General features: G+C 32.3%; 1 protein-coding gene across 1 annotated transcript in view; it reads right to left on the bottom strand.

Moving 5' to 3' along the window:
- Window positions 1-242: 242 nt before the first annotated feature.
- The window catches only part of osy (ABC transporter oskyddad), an 86312-nt gene continuing 65921 nt past the window's right edge, over window positions 243-20633 (bottom strand). Inside the window, exons 8-16 of the mRNA XM_090115341.1 lie at window positions 19396-19634; window positions 16828-17068; window positions 15040-15217; window positions 7021-7136; window positions 4436-4506; window positions 2978-3075; window positions 2213-2380; window positions 1011-1118; window positions 243-610 (exon numbers count right to left, since the gene is read on the bottom strand). Coding sequence (XP_089971467.1) covers window positions 417-610; window positions 1011-1118; window positions 2213-2380; window positions 2978-3075; window positions 4436-4506; window positions 7021-7136; window positions 15040-15217; window positions 16828-17068; window positions 19396-19634 — 1413 coding nt within the window. The 3' untranslated portion in view covers window positions 243-416. The remainder of the gene's footprint in view (window positions 611-1010; window positions 1119-2212; window positions 2381-2977; window positions 3076-4435; window positions 4507-7020; window positions 7137-15039; window positions 15218-16827; window positions 17069-19395; window positions 19635-20633) is intronic.

The raw sequence follows: 20633 nt of genomic DNA, 5'->3' as shown, positions 1-20633 counted from the left end.
TAACAAAATTCTTATATTACAAGTCTACTAGTAAAAAAAAACATTAGCTTCGAAATTGAATAATCAAATTAATATTAACCGTTTTGAAATCAATATTATTTCGTTAAAACTATTGAAAATCAACAATAAAAATCATAAATTAGCTTGATTGAAAACTCTACAAAAAATTCATTTATAAATCGTAATACTAAAAAAAATCCCAATTTTAGTAGCAAAGTTAATATTGTCCCTTTCTAAAAACAACTCTTACAACACAAGCTAAAGTTCAATTTGCCTTGAATTCAAAAGCAATCACAAAAATTCACATACCACTTAAACTATTTATTTACAACATTTCGATACATACCAAAACGAAATTGAGCAATTAAAAAAAAATTAAAAAATGCCTTTTTTGTACAAAAAATATTTCTTTTTTATTATCCCTTTTTGAATTTAATTAATAATATACTAACGGTTAAATAAACTACAATCCAAATGGCTGTGGAAATAAATCCAGAATATACTGTGGGCACTTCTATGGACCATCCTCTTTGTAACATTGAGCGGAGAGATTCCGTTGATTTTGTAAGAGGAAGGACATAACTTATCCATTGGAGCACTCTGTGCATACCTGAAAAAAAATTAAAAGCATTTTAGGTTAAGGAAACTTTTAATTTTTATAAAGCATTCGAGATAATGAGAATTTTTGTTTAGAAAAATTTTAAATGAATAGATAAAAACTTCCTATTTAGGAAATATTTTTGAAATAATAAATATATAGAATTTACAGATTGATTTAAGTATTTTTATTTTTATTCTAAGGGTCATACTTAAATAATAGATATCTACATTTTAATTGAAAATAAACTAGAGAACTAGAGCTAGTAGCTAAAATTTTGCAGTAGTCAATCAACAAAAAATTTAAATGTATGATAATAAATAATAATATATCTAATGATGTAAATGTTACAAAACTACAATTCAATTGAAAAAATTAACTAAAAATACAGATAATATTAAAAACAAATTACCTTCAACCGGCCAAATGATTCCACAGAGAAGCATCATGGGTAGGAAAGACCCTAAAGCTAGATACGTAGCTGTTCTCTCTGTGTCACATACACAGGATACTACAAAACCTGTAACAAACGAAAATAATTAATTAGATGAACTGACAAAAACCGCGAATCTATTTTAATAATTATAGATTAAAGGTAGAGTTAATCTATCTTTTATATAATTATTTGTAATTTTTCGATATACAAAGATTTAATTGTGTAGGTAGTACCAGCACTCCGCTCGCGGCATTTTAAAATAAAAACCCGAATCGTTCCCGTTCCTGTGGGATTTCCGGGATCAAACCTAAATGTAAATCCAAGTTACCCTCTATATGTGTGCTAAATATCATTGTAATCGGTTCAGTAATATTTGTGTGAAAGAGCAACAAACATACATATACTTACGTCCATCCTCACAAACTTTCGAATTTATAATAGGATTTTAAAGTGTTACAGAAGCCCTTTTTGGTATTTGAATAACATTACATAACGTTTTTCCTTCCTATAATTTTGTTTTATACCAAACAGAATATGTCTATGCCAAAATAGAGTTTTATACACATAAAACTACAAAGGTAAGTACCATTTCAGCTTAGACTAGTGAAGCAAGCGAAATCTCTAAAGCGCTTATTTTCAAAAGTAGCGCATAGATAGGATTAAATTGAAAAAGTGGAAAACCGTTGAAGCGATTTTCTTGAAAAATACACCATTATTGTAAAATTTCGTGACAAAAGGGTAGTGATATTCTATTAAATGTTTATAAATTGTTGGAAGATTGATTCTATAAGTTGTGTGTTACCATGATACAGTTTACAAAATCGTATGAAAGTTTTAGAGTTTTTAAAGTGTTGTAACATAATCATGAGATTTAATTTCGTTTATTATTCTAATTTCACATGAAATTCGTGTATCATTAGGTAAAATCCGTCTTGAAGGACCAATATCTACACATATTTTTTACTTATTATAATACACATACTTTTTACTTTTATATGTAGGTATGTTATAATTTTTATACAGTGAAAAAGTGTTTGAGATAGACTACACAATATTTATTTTGTTGACACGAAAATATTCAATACGTAATTCAATAAATAAGAATTACAATTGAGATTGAGCTTGACTTTAAAATGAGTTTGAGTATAAATTTAAATTTGAGTTTAAGTTTAACTTACCAAAAGTCATTCCACACAATCCAATACTGAGAGTCAATATAATGACCCAGCCAAGAGGTCCCTTTAACGTCAGATCAAAGATGACAAACCCAACCACTAACACCATAGCCGTTTGGACGATCATCACAATCATTTGTACTAACACGTGGGCAAAGAGGATTTCAGTACCTGGAAAAGATATTTATGTACTTTTTTGAAGTTGGTTAAAGGTAAATAAGATTTTTTATGGATTTGGGATGCGTTTAATTGGTTATCCCTCCAGAGCCCATAGAAAATTTCCACACTGTATATAAAATGCTCATGTCACAATGTTAATGTTACTCCTCCGAAACAGCTGGACCGATTGACATGAAATTTTTTGTATTCGGTAGATCTGAGAATCGGGCAACATCTATTTTTCATACCCGGTGATTAGAGTAAGGTAGAACAACGTTTGCTGGGACAGCTAGCTATATATTATTATGAAGAGTAATCTTAAAAAAAATATCTATTGTTAAAACCTTAACAGAATGAGAACCTACAACTAATTGAGGATTTATCAAAGTCCTGGAATTATCAAAATTTTAAAATATCAAGACAAAATTTACAATAGGTAATATCTATCGAAAACATACAATTTCATTGTTTATAGAAATATTTTGTTGTTTACATAAACAACTACATCGTTGAAAACAAAATAACATTTCCCAGTAACAACAAGCGGTAATTCCACTTAAAGCACATTAAAGATTCATTATTACAACATTTATTTATTCTTTAACTCACCAGTGATTCCAGAGACCAGAGATCTTTCTAGAATTCCTTCGTTCCGTTCTGCCAACATGGAGCCAGATGTTAATGCTACCGCCAAGAAGAAAATAATCCTGTATAAATAATAAAATATTAATTATCTAATAATTAGAACTGTTAGACAAATTAGAAGAAAAATTTCAAAGGAAACGTATTCAAGCTTAAATTTATAAGTGGTATATTTTTTTCTATGTCTATTTCTTTGTATGTAGGTAATACCTAGTATTATTATAATATTATCTGTGGTAATACGTGGTAATACTAAAAAATAAAAACATTGTATTCTTAGGAATTTCCTTTAGGAAGTTTAGAACAGCAAAATTGTATCGATTTTAATAAACTTATTACATATTAATATGTATTACTTAATTTTTGGGGGGGCAAGTATCTCGCCTCGCGGCGGTGCTGAAAAAAAACTCCGGCTGAGTGGCCAGACGGCCGGAGTCTAGGGCGACTGAGTGAGGAACCTTCGGACTATCCGAGCGTTATCCAGAAGGACTGCCCGCTGTATCCCCACTGTCATGGGCTTTACCGGTAAATCCAACCTCCTTAAATATTGTTTTAAGGAGGCAGGAACCAGCCCATTGGTGGACACAACTATAGGGATTATCTCGGCAGACACACCGTCCCACATCTCGACAACCTCGTGCGCCAGATCCAGATATTTGAGCCGTTTATCTGACTCGGCCTTAACAAGATTGTCGTCATGTGGAATAGTGATGTCTACCAAGATAATCCTAGAAGTTGCTCGGTCCATCACCACAATATCAGGTCTATTCGCTAGAATAGTCCTGTCTGTGATGATGGGCCGATCCCAGTACAACTTGGCACGGTTATTTTCCAGGACTGGCTCCGGCGCGTACTTGTAGTAAGGCACTTTTCCTTCAAGAAGGCCATACTTCAGAGCGAGCTCTTGGTGGATAATCCTGGCTGCTAGGTTGTGCCTGTGCAAATACTCAGAGTTGGCAAGCATGGAACAACCGGAAGTAACATGTCGGAGAGTTTCTCCAGGACGGTGACACATACGACATAAGTCCTGGGTCCCGTCCTTTATGATGTACTTCCGATAATTGTTCGTCTTAACCACCTGATCCTGTATCGCACAGACAAAACCCAAAGAGGTCACCGAAACGCAGCCAGTGCACGGAGTTACTTAGTTACTTAATTATTATTGTATTACAATAAAGTCGAATTTTGATATTCTGTCGATTAGTAGGTATATCTAATATCATACAAAGAATAAATTGAAAATCGTCATATTCAATAATAATATTTATTTATTACCTCTGATAAAAAAGGTTTAAAATTCAAATTGCCGTTTAAAAATAAACGGCCCAGATTAACCGCAAGAGATAACCGATACTAAATAAACACATATTTCCTCGTTATAATTACTCAATATTTACAAAAGAAAAAACCCATTAAAATACTTACGTAAGAATAACGCCAGGGCCGGCGAAATCTGTGAAATTAGGCACCTCCAAGCCGAAAATGGGGCGATGGAACTGGGGAAAAATAATTGGTTTCATTTATTTTTAATATAACAACGTAGAAAAATATCGTAAATCTTTAAGTGTCATAGGGTCTGTATTCATTAATTATTAAATCTGGACAGTGCAAGCGTTTTAAATAATTTTTTTTCTAGAGATTCTGTGTTCACCTTACATGTAGAGAAAAAAATGGCGTGAGTTTTTTTAGTACTAAGTTTAGTCTAGTAGTTGCTTCATTTTTTAATTGAAGTTTTACAGTCATACAATATGCTTAAATCTATAAAAGGCCGATTCTCAGACTTACCCGATATGCACAGAAAATTTCATGAGAATCGGTCCACCCGTTTCGGAGGAGTATGCAGACTAACATTGTGACACGAGAATTTTATATACATACTAGCGGTCCGCCCCGGCTTCGCCCGTGGTACATATGAAAAATAGATTTTGGCCGATTCTCAGACTTACCCGATATGCACAGAAAATTTCATGAGAATCGGTCCACCCGTTTCGGAGGAGTATGCAGACTAACATTGTGACACGAGAATTTTATATATATACATATAAGATATTCACTTGAATGCAGACTACATGGCAAAAATAACCACGTTTTAAAATACAAGTAATCCATTATCTGTGACCAAGCTAACTAAATTTGTACAAACCGTATAAAAGTAAAACAAAAACAAAAATAATTACATTTCCATAAATATTAACATACTAAGGTATTGAGATCACGTAGCTGTTTCGTAGCTTTTGACATTGCATTATAATCAAATATACAGACTATCCATACTAATATTATAAATGCGAAAGTAACTCTGTCTGTCTGTCTGTTACTCAATCACGCCTAACCTACTGAACCAATTTGCATGAAATTTGGTATGGAGATATTTTGATACCCGAGAAAGGACACAGGCTACCTTTTATTGCGAAATATGTACCACGGGCAAAGCCGGGGCGGACCGCTAGTAAAATATAATTCAAGAAAAATGTTAGAATTAAATAGCGTGTATCTAGTCTGTATTTATTTACGAGACCAAATTATCTGAGTAGGCAATTTGAAGATCATATAGGGTGCTCGCTCATTAGACATGTCATGACAATTAGTATCCGCATACGCGGTTTTGAAATCGATACTTAATTGTAACAAAATTAATGGGCCTAAATAATTCATAAATAATATATTCAAGGTATACAAACTCAAACTAAAAATTGGTAAGTATATTATGTTACTAATGTTACTTTTTACTTCATTTCAAATAATTCAATTCATGTCATTTATAGAATTTTACTTTTGAATAAGTTGCTCTATATTTCAGATCGTTCCTTATATTTTATAGAAAAACATTTATACATCTCGTTAGAGATAGTAATTACCCGAGATTCGGGTAAAAACGAAGTATTCTAACTGCTAAGACAAATAAATGTCAACCTTTAGCTTATTAAAAACAATCGCATATTGAGAATGTTTCTATAAAGGAAAATTGCTAATTTACAAAGTATTTAAATATTCAAACACTAAATACTTAAAATAGCATATCCATCCTAATCTCCTCTTACCTTTACAGACCTAAATCAATACAAACAATTTAGTGAACGCATTTCGCTCAAGTATATCGTTTTCAAGTCGACGTTATATCGATTAAAGACTAAATAAACTTTCAGATCTCTTGAGATATTTATTATCTGTATTTGTAAAGCTGAGGTTAAGTTGTACCAGAATGTTAAGTCAATATAGATTGTAACCAATTTTTTTATTGTTAGAATGTAAATCTTATAAAAATGAATCGCCAAATGTCCACCACCATAGGCACATAACTAGAGAACGGCTGAACTGATTTCGTTAATTCTTATTTTATAATATCCCTTGAAGTACGAGGATGGTTCTTATGGGGAGAAAACGTAAACATGTACCACGGGCGAAGCGGGGGCGGACCGCTAGTTATATTTAAAAGAAACATCTATCCAAATATGTACCTACCATAAAGTTTTATAATGAAAAATGTCAAGTTGTCAATTATTGGATAAATAAATATGCTATTCAATTTACAATAGCTGGGTACCTACTTCGATTAATTGCCCCCATATTTGTAAGAATGTTACATATGAAAAGCTAATTATCAAGTGGAACAAAATTTATTCGCTGTGTATTTAATAAACGTACAACGAATAAAGATTGTTGGTATACTTACCTCTTACTAATACATTCGGTTTATTTATATGTTTCGTTTTAACATGTTTGTAATCTTTGTAATGAATAAAAATTCAAACTCTATTTAACCGATCAGTAGAAATATATTCCGTGCCAATTGAACGATATTATAAAAATAGTTAGTACTTATCTATAAGTGAATTACCAAATGTGTTGCTAAGCGTAACATGAGAACAGCTCGACCAATTCGGCAAAATTTTCCTTTTTATTAAGGCAAAAAGAAGGTTCTTATGGAGAGTCATCACGAAAACATGGCAATAGGGCAGAGCATTGTCTGCTAGGTAGGTAATTAAGCAAAAAAAAAATATTATACTTACATATACAGGTATAGAAAGCATCCTCTTAGGCAGATTGCAGACTTCAGACAAATGTTCTGTTGCCTCCATGAAGGCCAGCTGGATGTCGCGACTTAACATCCATTCGACTTGCTTATCTGTGAAAAAACAGCAACTTTATAACAAACTAGCTTTCCACCCGCAGCTTCGCCCGCGCAGTCAAAGAAAAACCCGCATAGTTCCCGTTCCCGTGGGATTTCCGGGATAAAACCTATCCTATTTCCCGAGATAAAAAGTAGCCTATGTCCTTTCTCGGGTATCAAAATATCTCTATACCAAATTTCATGCAAATTGGTTCAGTAGTTAAGGCGTGATTGAGTAACAGACAGACAGACAGACAGAGTTACTTTCGCATTTATAATATTAGTATGGATTGTGAGTAACTTTGTAACAGTTCATAAGACTTTTTAGTTTTGTGCTTAATTTAGAAAAACTTGATTTCAATAACAAAAATTAGAGAGATAGAGCTAAAATAAATATTTTAGCTCTATCTCTCTAATTTTTTTAACGCATATTGAATGGGCATAGTTTAAAACATTCAATATGCGTCGCCTAAATCATTACAATTAATTACATATTAATAAAAAAAATTTATGCTACAACCTTCCTCTTAAACTACTATCTGTGATAAAACCGCATTAAAATCAGTTCTGTAGGTTTTTCTAAAAAACATTTGATTTCAATCAAAAAGTCAGTGAGGTGGAGCTAAAAAATTGGGCATAGTTTCGATAAACTGAAAACTTTCGATAAGCGGTGGCAAAAAACATAACAAATGTAGGTACACTAAAACCTTTGTCTTCAACCATCTTGAACTATTTTATTAAAAACCCCGCATCAAAATACACGTAGTTTTAAATATTAAATCTTAATATATATAAATCTCGTGTCACAATGTTTGTCCTCAATGGACTCCTAAACCACTTAACCGTTTATAATAAAATTCGCACACCATGTGCAGTTCGATCCAACTTGAGAGATAGGATAGTTTAAACATGTAGGTACTACGGGCGAAGCCGGGGCGGACCACTAGTATTATATAAGCTTACATAGTTACAGACAGCGAAAAGCGACTTTGATTATACTATGAAGTGAGTATAGTAAAATCTAGCTTCACAATAAACACAAAAACACACAAGAAATACCAAAAGATTATACCATTGGAATAAACAAATCGCCCCTTTAACGCCATTTTCTCTTATAAATCTTTTACATTGTACTTCTGGGAACACGCAACGTAACTATCCCGAATAAAAGACTAGGAAATACAAAGGAACATTTCATAGCAATGTCCGTTACAATTCTTAGTATTTTTAACAAGAACAAGCAAATAAAATGGACCGTTATTAAAGTTAAATCTTACAATATCTCTCTCTTTCCCTACAAAATCTATTATAATCTATACTTATATTATAAAGCTGAAGAGTTTGTTCGTTTGTTTGAACGCGCTAATCTCAGGAACTACTGGTCCGATTTGAAAAATTCTTTCGGTGTTAGATAGCCCATTTATCGAGGAAGGCTATAGGCTACATATCATCACGCTAAGACCAAACCGCCGAGCACAGCTAGTATTCTATAATCTAAGTAAAGCTTATTCAAAGTGCTTCTAGAAGAAGTCTTCACTACATAGTATAAAACAAAGTCGCTCTCTCTGTCTGTATGTCCCTATGTATGCTTAAATCTTTAAAACTACGCAACGGATTTTGATGCGATTTTTTAATAGATAGAGTGATTGAAGAGGAAGGTTTAGATGTATAATTTACTAGCCGTGATATTAGCGCGTTCAAACAAACAAACTAACAGCTTTACATATTAGTATAAATTAGGTTTTAGACACAGCAGGACGCATGCGAAGCCGCGGGCGGAAAGCTAGTATTGAATAAATAATATTAGAGTTTCAGTTTAATAGATATACCTGTAATCCATACTAATATTATAAATGCGAAAGTAACTCTGTCTGTCTGTCTGTTACTCAATCACGCCTAAACTACTGAACCAATTTGCATGAAATTTGGTATGGAGATAATTTGATACCCGAGAAAGGACATAGGCTACCTTTTATTGCGAAATAGGTCCCACGGGCGAAGCCAGACCTCTAGTATGTTATAAGTTCGAAACAAATAATTACATCAATTTCATATTATTATCGAATCACAAAGTTAAACCACATAACTTTAATTACAATATTATATTAAAAGTTATACTAGTTAATAAGCTAATAAGTAGATATGGAGGCATCGACCGACTGACCCTGTGTTGGAATATAATTGTGGTCTTTTCAACTTTTCCATAAAATATTCAATACACAATTACTTCAACCGAATAAAAAGATCGATATGAAACCGATGGCCAAGAACTACAAGTTCGAAGACATGTGATATCTACCAACACGCACTTGGCCATATTCTCGTAGAATTAATGAATTAAAAAGAAATAATACTTTATTCTACACTATAAAATATGTAAACAATGATAAATCTAACAGGATTAAAAGTAGCGCTTAAGAATATGTAAAGACGATTTTATCGCTAAGCGAGTTTTTACTCTTTACTCTCTCCCGGGTTGTCTAGGAGAGAGTAATAACATAAGGTGGTGGTATTGTACTACAATAATTTTGAATGCCTATGTCCCCTAAAAATATAAGCTGACTCTAAACGAGGTAAACATTATCTAAACTTAATATTATAAGGCTGAAGAGTTTGTTTGTTTGAACGCGTTAATCTGCGGAACTACCGGACCGATTTGAAAAATTATTTCAGTGTTAGATAGCCCATTTATCGAGGAAGGCTATAGGCTACATATCATCACGCTAAGACCAACAGGAGTGGAGCAATACGGGTAAAACCGCACAGCACAGCTAGTACATTATATAGTCTGAAACTTTTACAAGAAGCGACAAAATCACCATATTTTCCGATTTTCGTAATCTTTCTCCAAAGCACACCCTATTTTTCAACACATAAGGCTATATTAATGACCTATCAGCACAAAAGTACATATCACGTGTATTCAAAGCGCTCAATATTGGAGGAATATAAACACTCTGAACTTTTACAAAGAGAAATACATTTTCTACGCGCCTTTATTGAAGCTGGAGGTCGTAAAATTCTCTATTTTCCTACGTTGATTTAAATTTGAGATAAAGGTACTTAGCATACCCTTTATGACGATAATAAGAATCTTAGATATAGGAATATTAAGCTAGAAATTTTGTATCCGTAGTATCTGTTGTATCCAAGAAGCTTATATCGAATACACTGGAGATTTCAGTATGAACATTAACTTGTAACAAGAAAATATGACCATGAATGACGCCTGTATGTTTTTTATCCCTTTCACACCTACTTACCAAGTTAGGTTAAAAAACATACAGGCGTCATTCATGGTCATATTTTCTTGTCGGTGGTAAATGTAAAAAATATGTATTGACGTTTCAAAAGTGCTTCTTCAAGAAGTCTAATTGAATAAATAAATGTTTGAGTTTGAGTTTGAAACTACTAGTCCAATTTGAAAAATTCTTTCGGTGTTAGCAGTTAGATAGCCCATTTATCGAGGAAGGCTATAGGCTATATATCATCATGCTAAGACCAGCAGGAGCCAATCAATGTGAGTAAAACCGCGGGGCACAGTGATGCATTGTTATTTATTCCACTCCAGATATTAAGAAACTTTAGATTGTGAAATAGGGCATCGGCTGACTCTTTTATACGAGGTTGTTAGTTTGAACCGATTGCTGTAAATTCTTTGTTTGAGAAAGCATTGAAAAAGTATATTGTTGTTTATTTGAAAAGGGTTTCTCATCTGTATTGATTAATTATTCTGATTAAAATCTCTGTTTAGTTGTAGATATAATACCTACATGTTTAAGAATGGGAATTGGAACTTTTAAATGTACTACATTCTATTTTTAGAGCAAAACGTATGATTAGATTTCGATTAATAATAGCATAGATATAAAAGCATGGCTTGAAAGAACAATAAGAAGATTCAACATTATACAATTATTTAATAACTAGATTTCCGCCCGCGGCTTCGCCCGCGTTTTCAAAGGAAAACCCGCATAGTTCCCGTTCCCGTGGGATTTCCGGGATAAAAACTATCCTATGTGTTAATCCAAGTTACCCTCTATATGTGTGCTAAATTTCATTGTAATCGGTTCAGTAGTTTTTACGTGAAAGAGTAACAAACATCCATACATCCTTACAAACTTTCACCTATTAGATTTAATTAATAATCACACTCTATAATTAATATAAGAAGTGTGAATGACTGAGCAAAATACTAGTTAATAATAAAATAAAATCTGGTTTCACTATTAAAAACAAATTTTACTGCCTTTTTAATAAAAAAAATACCATTATAATTTCCTTAAGTACTACTTAATATACAACTTATATATCCTACTTCTTAATCTTTCAATTTGAATGAAAATGCAATAAAGCAAACTACTTATATAGTATGTATCGGAATTACAACCGCCTGGATCGAATATATCACAGACAGAGATTGATTACATTACTGCGTTATAATGTATTGATATTACCCATAAATTACCACGTATTGTTATCGTTATTAAGCAATCAATATTATTGCTTTTGTAGGCCATTTATTGGTTTAGTTATTTCGTATACGCGTAGGTTTTCATTTATATACATATAATAAAATCATAGGAAAGCCAAAACTGTACATTGAATATTTTTTTTAAAGAATACTTGAGGCGTGATCTACAATAGATACAAAAAAAATAATTTTTAGAATTTTTGTCTGTTTGCCTGTATGTATGTCCGGGCCAAACTCAAAAGGTACTTCATGGATTTACTTCAAATTTCGTACAGAGATAACTTGAGACCTGAGAAAGGATATAGGGTAGGTTTTACCCAGGAAATCCCACGTGAATGCGAACTATGTGGGTTTTTCTTTGACTACGCTACGGTAGATTTTATAAATACTTCGACCTAAAAATAGACACAGTAAAAATTCTGAATGAAGACATTCCACTAAGGTTTTTTGAGGTAGCAATGTAACAAAGAATAAAGATTAAATCAGATGTCTTTGTGCAAAATGGCCGAGTTAATTGGAACCGACATAGCGTAGGGATTTACGAATTTACCACAGTTCAACTTGATTGCTATTTTCTTGCGAATGATAAATGCTAGCTTAGCGAATACTAGGAATAACTGAGGTTATTAAGTATAATTTATTTGGTTTGGTATAAAAAGTCATAGATCATGAAATAGAGCACAGTCGAATTCCGTATTTTACAATTACTCATTGAAGCGTGACTATAGAGGGAACTATACGTGCTTATTATCTTAATATATATATATATATATATATATATATATATATATATATATATATATATATATAAATCTCGTGTCACAATGTTTGTCCTCAATGGACTCCTAAACCACTTAACCGATTATAATAAAATTCGCACACCATATGCATTTCGATCCAACTTGAGAGATAGGATAGTTTAAACATGTAGGTACCACGGGCGAAGCCGGGGCGGACCACTAGTAATTATACTATTTAAATTTTAAAGGTAAAGTTATAGTATGTATAGACATAAAATTTCCTATAATATTTTCTTATGACAATTAAAATATCCTATATTCCTAAGAGATTAACAAAAAGCTTAACTTCATGCTATGTATAAGGTAGGAGGATTCCATATAAATGCAATAAAGAGGATTTTTCAAATATAATGTTTTTTTCGTAAAACATATCATCTATAATATAAAAATGAATCGCAAAATGTGTTGGTAAGCGCATAACTCGAGAACGGCTGAACCGATTTCGATAATTCTTTTTTTATTATATTCCTTGAAGTACCAGGATGGTTCTTATGTAGAGAAAACGTAAACATGTACCACGGGCGAAGCCGGGGCGGACCGCTAGTCTATACAAATATTATAAAGAGGAAAGGTTTGATTTTTTGTTTGTTTGTTTGTTTGTATGAATTGAATAGGCTCCGAAACTACTTGGCAGATTTGAAAAATTCTTTCACTGTTGGAAAGCTACATCATTTCTGAGTGACATAGGCTAGGTTTTATCCCGGAAATCCCACGGGAACGGGAACTATGCGGGTTTTTTTTTGAAAACGCGGGCGAAGCCGCAGGCGGAAAGCTAGTCAGTAATAAAGTTATACGTCCATCTATATCCATATTAAGTCAAACATTAAAAATGTCTTAGAGCATTTGAATAAAAATAAATCTACTTCGTCACCTTTTTCCATTGATAAATGAATGAGATTTATTATTCCCGGAAAATCCTCCCGGTGTGAATTTTATAAATCCACTTATATCCTATAATTCATTTTATTTTTCTACATTTTGAACTGTGGCATTTTTCCTACGCTTTTTGTTTTTGAATTCATTAAGATCATCAAATGAAATGCCACCTTATTCCTTTATTTTAAGATACATTTTACAGTGAAAATTAGTTGAGGGTGATTACTATTTCGTTAACCTTATTACAAAGTGGTTCAATACATTTAATTAATGAGCCTGTTAAAAATAAATGATCGTTGAAGTCTACAAAATATTCAAAAGAGGTGTTTAATTTAACGGTTTTTAATCAAAGTTTTTAGTGAACTCATTCATTTATCGTTTGATCATTATAAATTGTAAATGTTAAAAATATGTACCTAATGACGTTTCAAAAGTGCTTCTAGAAGAAGTCTAATTGAATAAATAAATGTTTGAGTTTGAGTTTGAATAATCAAATATTCCTCATTAGTAGCACATATTATTATGATGCCTTTGTAATTTTGTTCTTTTTTTTCTGCTTTGTCCATTCATGTTTGTACAATGAAGTATTATAAATAAATAAATATTATTCTATAACATCATAAATTTACCTCCGTTATAAGAAATTACGAAATAATTTAAAAAGCGCCAATCAGAACATTTAACAAAATATTCAAATTCGAATTTAGAATTTCGAATCATTCATTGATAAAAGTTTGAAAACTCATTCGAATAACGACTCATTCGAAATTCGAATTCGACTTATGAGTTATTCGAATTTTATGTAAATGGCTGAAGCGCGCGAAATATATTGTTACGACTTGGAAAATCTTCAAGTAATACTAGTTTAATTTGTTTTGGGGGTCTTATTATTTACTGTTATGACACTGATGGCTATGACATCACAAATTTTAAGATTAATATCGGTTGTGCAATAATATAATATCTTATTACAAATACTAACTTTTTAGTACCAAAAAAGTCATAAAAAATTGATGTATAACTAGTTGTGCCCCTCGGTTTTAAACGCATTGCTCAGCTCCTGTTGGTCTTAGCGTGATGATATATTATAGCCTATAGCCTTCCTCCATAATTGGGCTATCTAACACCGAAGGAATTTTTCAAATCGGACCAGTAGTTTACTGAGATAAGCGCGTTCAAACGAACAAACTCTTCAGCTTTATTGGTATAGATATTATAATGAACATAATTATATAGGTAGGTACTTTGTGTCATAGTGACTATTAATATTGATACTATAACTATATCGGATAAATATTAAATTAATATAGCTATGCAAATATTACGATATAAGTTTTAATCGCTTTAATTTTTCTCGAGCCCGGAGCAAAAATGTGGTCCTTCGAGCCGAATAAAATTATCTGTGCATGAACGATTCAGGTTTTTTTGTGTTATGGAATATTTTTATGTTGTTTTATATTTGTAAAGTAGTATCTTAAACATATCCTACTTTATTTTGATACAAATTTTACAAATCGTTAGCTATTTACATTCTAACGCTAATATAAAGTCTCAATGAATCATTTTTTTTTTAATTCAACCGCATTCAACTTTTAGAACTAGACACGTTATTGGCTTGCAAATAAAAATAAAATATAATCAAAATCGGTTCACCCAGTTGAAAGTGCTGAGGTAACAAACTCAAAAAATTACAACCGAATAGAGAACCTCCTCCTTTTTTGAAGTCAGTTGATAATATTAAGTGTTCAGTATATAAAAAAATACTTACCAGTATCATCCATATGTACTTGCACTTCAGAATTATTAATCGTAAACGGATCTGCGTGTCTCGGATCTCTCACTCTATCCTGTAAGCTTGCGGAGAAATTGGAAGGAAAGACAAGGACAGCACGAGCTGCACCATGACCTGCTTCTTTCATCGCTATTGCTTCGGTTGGGAACGATATCTATAAAAAAAATTAAATATTAATAATTAACAAAACTAAACTTCAAACTTAAACAAAATTAAACATTATAACGCTCAATTTTTTAATAACTCAACTACGCGTGAATATTTTTTATGGCCACATTTTAAACTAATTTTTTTATTGTATGGAAGTAAATCCATACTAATATTATAAATGCGAAAGTAACTCTGTCTGTCTGTCTGTTACTCAATCACGCCTAATCTACTGAACCAATTTGCATGCAATTTGGTATGGAGATATTTTGATACCCGAGAAAGGACATAGGCTACTTTTTATTTCGAAATATGTACCACGGGCGAAGCCGGGGCGGACCGCTAGTTAGAAATATATCAGTAATTTTAAATGTTTGAACATCAAAATATTCTGTAATTATCACTTGATTAAAAACATTATTTTAAGATCTCATTTTATTAATGTAACTGCAAAATACCTAGGAAAGGTGATGACCCATTTCTTCCCATAAAAACAATATACTAAATGTGCAATTTATTAAATGAACTACCAATTAAAACATTATCAACGAACTTTTTCCAATTATTATGACACGCCATTTCCAGCAAAAATGAGTCATAAAATCTAAAAACATTCCTTTAAAATGTCCACTAAAATAAATAGCTCTAAATTATGAAATAATTGATGCCGTGACTCGGGTCGCCATTTTGTATAATTACGAATTAATTCTTCTGTCCTAGCATTTTATTGTTATTACGATGTAATTCAACCTTTGAAACATGAATTGGTATAATAATAGTTATTAAATACTAGATTTCCGCCCGCGGCTTCGCCCGCGTTTTCAAAGGAAAACCCGCATAGTTCCCGTTCCCGTGGGATTTCCGGGATAAAACCTATCCTATGTGTTAATCCAAGTTACCCTCTATATGTGTGCTAAATTTCATTGTAATCGGTTCAGTAGTTTTTACGCGAAAGAGTAACAAACATCCATACATCCATACATCCATACAAACTTTCGCCTTTATAATAGTATTAAGATCTTGGTATGTTAATAATTGAATCTTCGTAACTAAGCGTATCATTAAATTATTTATTCTTTTCCTAATTAGGTTTGAAATGAAGGAAATTTATGAAATATCAATGGATTATAAACCCGACATCTTGATTTATTTATCTAGTAATTTCGCCTTTAAAAATGGACACTCAATAATTGATAGTCAGTAGAAACTACAATAATTAATGAAAATTCTAACTTGCAAGAAAAGTAATAAAAACTATTAGTAGTAGGTAGTATTATTACCTAATACTATACCTACTATTAAGTAGGTACTTAAATATATTAATTCCAAATTACATGCCATAGTATAAAAAAGAGCATATTATAATAAAAACATGACTTCTAAATAAAATAGCAATTTTGTAGAGAAATAATTTTCACGACACGATTACTACAATACCTGTAGTAACCCTGATATAGTACCCTGATACAGACAAAATGCTAATGTTACTAAGAAAATAATAATGTAGCTTTCTACAGGTAAAAGAAAATAGTCTAGTTGTTTTGAATTAAATCGGTACAAACTAAGAATCACATTTTTCTTTTTATAATAGTATAATTTATAATAGCTTACACTTACCAAATTAGACTGCCTTCTCGACAAGAAATCCAAATACTGACAACTAAACATGGTCAGATTCCATTCATACGTTTCAGGGTCTTGAGGGCATTTATTCCTGGGATAGTCGCAAAGAACAGTAGAACTATTATGGAGCTCATAGTTCACTATCCCAATGGGAACTCCCACGGGATAGTGACCAATTGCAAGGCAGAAAAGCACCATTTGGGATAGTGGTAGACCGATTATGAAGGAGAGAAGACTGGAAAGAATAAAATGTAGGTTAGAAAAATTTGAATACACGCTAAAGTCATGAAATTATTGTATAAGGGCGCTTGTGCACTACAAGGAATTTTACTGTCCGGCATTCCGATTTTTTACGGTCCGGTGTGGCATGAAAAAACCGATGAATTGCTTGTGCACCTGTCCGTCTTTACTCGGATCAGTGCGGTACAGTTCAAGGAAGTTTGGCGGTATAATGCTATCATAAATGATTGTTTTTGCATTTTACAAGAAACGAGTAAAAAATATAGAAGGTGAAATATTATATTATTTCGTTATAATAAAAAGTAAAGTTCCGTAAGAGATTTAAAATGCGTGTTTCACTTATTTATGTATTTTAATCGGTGACGAGGAGCTAAAGCTATTCCCACTTGAACTTTAACTTACCAACACTTACTTAGATAATAATTATAGGTCAATGCTTGGTCAATGTATATAAAATAACAATACCGACTTCTCAAATCTCATTGCCAACTAAAAGAAAGTAAAACAAGAGCTTGCTTTCAATTGGCATATGCAGTAAAAACAGTAAAATCCAAGCAAGTGGGAAAAGAACGACATTTTACTTTTCCCTATTCCGGATGGTTTTTTGTGTCTACGAGTCACTGTAGGTATAATTGTTTTCAAATGCCCACTTGCTTGGATTTTACTGTTTTTACTGCATATGCCAATTGAAAGCAAGCTCTTGTTTTACTTTCTTTTAGTTGGCAATGAGATTTGAGAAGTCGGTATTGTTATTTTATATACATTGACTAATCTTGACCTATAATTATTATCTAAGTAAGTGTTGGTAAGTTAAAGTTCAAGTGGGAATAGCTTTAGCTCCTCGTCACCGATTAAAATAAATAAGTGAAACACGCATTTTAAATCTCTTACGGAACTTTACTTTTTATTATAACGAAGTAATATAATATTTCACCTTCTATATTTTTACTCGTTTCTTGTAAAATGCGAAAACAATCATTTATGATAGCATTTTACCGCCAAACTTCCTTGAACTGTACCGCACTGATCCGAGTAAAGACGGACAGGTGCACAAGCAATTCATCGGTTTTTTCATGCCACACCGGACCGTAAAAAATCGGAATGCCGGACAGTAAAATTCCTTGTAGTGCACAAGCGCCCATAGACGTAACTTTTGATCTAATATTTTTGTGGATGAATAGTTGTCAATGTAGTTGTCATTATTTCATGTCTGAACATGCTTAGCTGTAGAATACTATAAAAAGCCGCTTTCCTTTGACTCGTGGCGCATTCGTACGAATCGTGCCTAGGGGCTTGGACGTTGTTTATACGACGTTCGACCCAACTACCCTCACTTTCCTAATAATCGTTGACTAGCTGCGATTTGTTATCAACTACCTACATCAATTAGGTAGCTGTGTAGAATCGCAGTACATTCTTATTACATTCAGACTAATATCTAACTCGGCCTCGCGTGTAATTTCTTATAGTATTGTCATCGTTGATAAGAGTACTAAGTTTGAAATAAATCTATCCATCTAAAGATCTCGAGTTTATCTCGAGTGTAAAGGAATCGGCTAAACAAACACAAACTTACAAGTGAAGCTAATAAAAGCATGATAAAACAAATTAATTCAAACTTAATGCTAGTAGCGAATCATGTAAGCGGAACTAGAACGAATTTAAAATTAGTTAAAATTATTTTTTTCATAACAGTAAAAATTGTAGAAATATAAAAATAAATTAGCTTCATTATCAAATTATTTTAACTTTTGTGGAATTGATATCGGAATTTACATCGCGTGAATTGAAATATTTTTTTATGTCCTAAATTCTAAAATTAAACGAATTTAGCAACACATTTTTTCCTTAGAGTAATAATCTTAATTAACATTTCTTATGAATATAATAGAGACGTAATTAAAACATGTTCATCTTATGAATTAATAATTTATAGATACAATTAATGATAATCATTAAATAAGACGCACAAAGAGATGGTTTTATATGACTGAATTAACTCCTTGCATACACATGAACTTTTTATCAACATTTAAAGTTTCTATATCATTTCTTTATTGACATAAGAGTAATCTTTTAAACAACTATAAAGTATTTGATAAAACGAATTTATCGTGGGTATAAATAACTTCTATTGAAATATATTTCTATAGAATTAAACCATCGCCATAGTTACCCATCATTGCCGTCATTACCAGCCACATTATGTTTCAAAGCATTATTTATCTTCTATAATCCGAAGTTTTCTTACCCGAAGCTCCTGAACTTATTATCTTAAACACTAATTTTACAATAAAGACCCGACATCCGAATTCTACTTACCCAAAGTTCCTGAACAGACTCCAAAAGTTCTTCCAAATAAGCGCTTTCATGTGGTGCCACTTCATTGGCTTGATCCTCTCCAAGCATCCTTCTGGAGGGTCTTCTTCTGGAGGTAAAGCTTCAACTGGTGACGTTAGTTCGGTTATCACACTCCTGCCTTTGCTACTCATGGACACATTGTCACCGAATTCACCAGATATTTCACCGATTTCGTCGTCTACGTCTATTGCTGTTGGATCCTGGAATTTTGAATTTAATATTTATAAATTATTTAAATCTTTATAAATTACTGCTTTATTTTCTTTCTTCTACTAGTCTTAAGCGCGTCACACACGGTGAAGATACTATAATATTTTATGTTAAGATTCTCTAATATAAAATATTACAGTATCTTAAGGTATCCGGTATCAGCGTTCTGACCATCATTTTTCTTTTTGTCATTGCGTACTAAGACCCCTGTAGAACCGCCATCCTGTTACAAATGACCCGAAATTTTGTGCCAGTGTTTCAGTGCTTAAAGGAGTTTGATAAATCAAAATATTAATATTGCCAAGCGCAAAACTCAAGAATGGCTTGACCGATTCGACAAATATTTTTTAAGCTATTGCATAGCTTCTATCGCGGGCCTTGAGCGCGGGGACCGAATCCAGAAATTTAGTAACGAAAAACCTCACGCTCCCCACTCCGACGGCGCGGAGGTGTGGCTTGAAGGCATAGCATGCAATAGCTTTACCGCGGCAGTCCCCTAGTGTCACACGTCTTTTTTTTCGGAAAAAAAAAAAGTTCAGATAGTCTTGGAATCTTTTTTGTTGTTAGTTGAATTTCTATTCATGCATTATTTGAAAATACTATGAGCATTCTGTACTCCTTCTCTATAATATTAATTATTATAGCCAATTTTCATACTCCTCAAACCACGCAATTTTCTTTAAAAAGTTGTACAAAGTTTTTACTTCAGGTTATATGTGTATGTTATACCTATATTTAAATACAGGTAATGTTTGTGATTAAATTGTAATTTATATAACTGTTGGATTATAATTAGTATTTATTACGAATAGCTTCAACGTCATGCAATCTTCCGTGTCCTCCAAGAATGTAATTAAACCAATACCTTGGCATTTGTGAAATATTTTATGACATGATAACCGTAAAAGTTATTTAGGGCATAGCAGTAACACAATCATGATATCAAATTAATTTCCCAACAAAAAAAGGAAAATAGCGTGTTTAGAGAT

Source organism: Colias eurytheme, chromosome 23, assembly GCF_061535395.1.
Source record: "Colias eurytheme isolate Ceu_HAF_F1 chromosome 23, ilColEury1 Martin Lab GWU primary, whole genome shotgun sequence".
In the NCBI taxonomy this organism is placed as follows: domain Eukaryota; kingdom Metazoa; phylum Arthropoda; class Insecta; order Lepidoptera; family Pieridae; genus Colias; species Colias eurytheme.
Note: the sequence above shows the minus strand (reverse complement) of the source record. Positions and strands in the feature narration are given on the sequence as shown.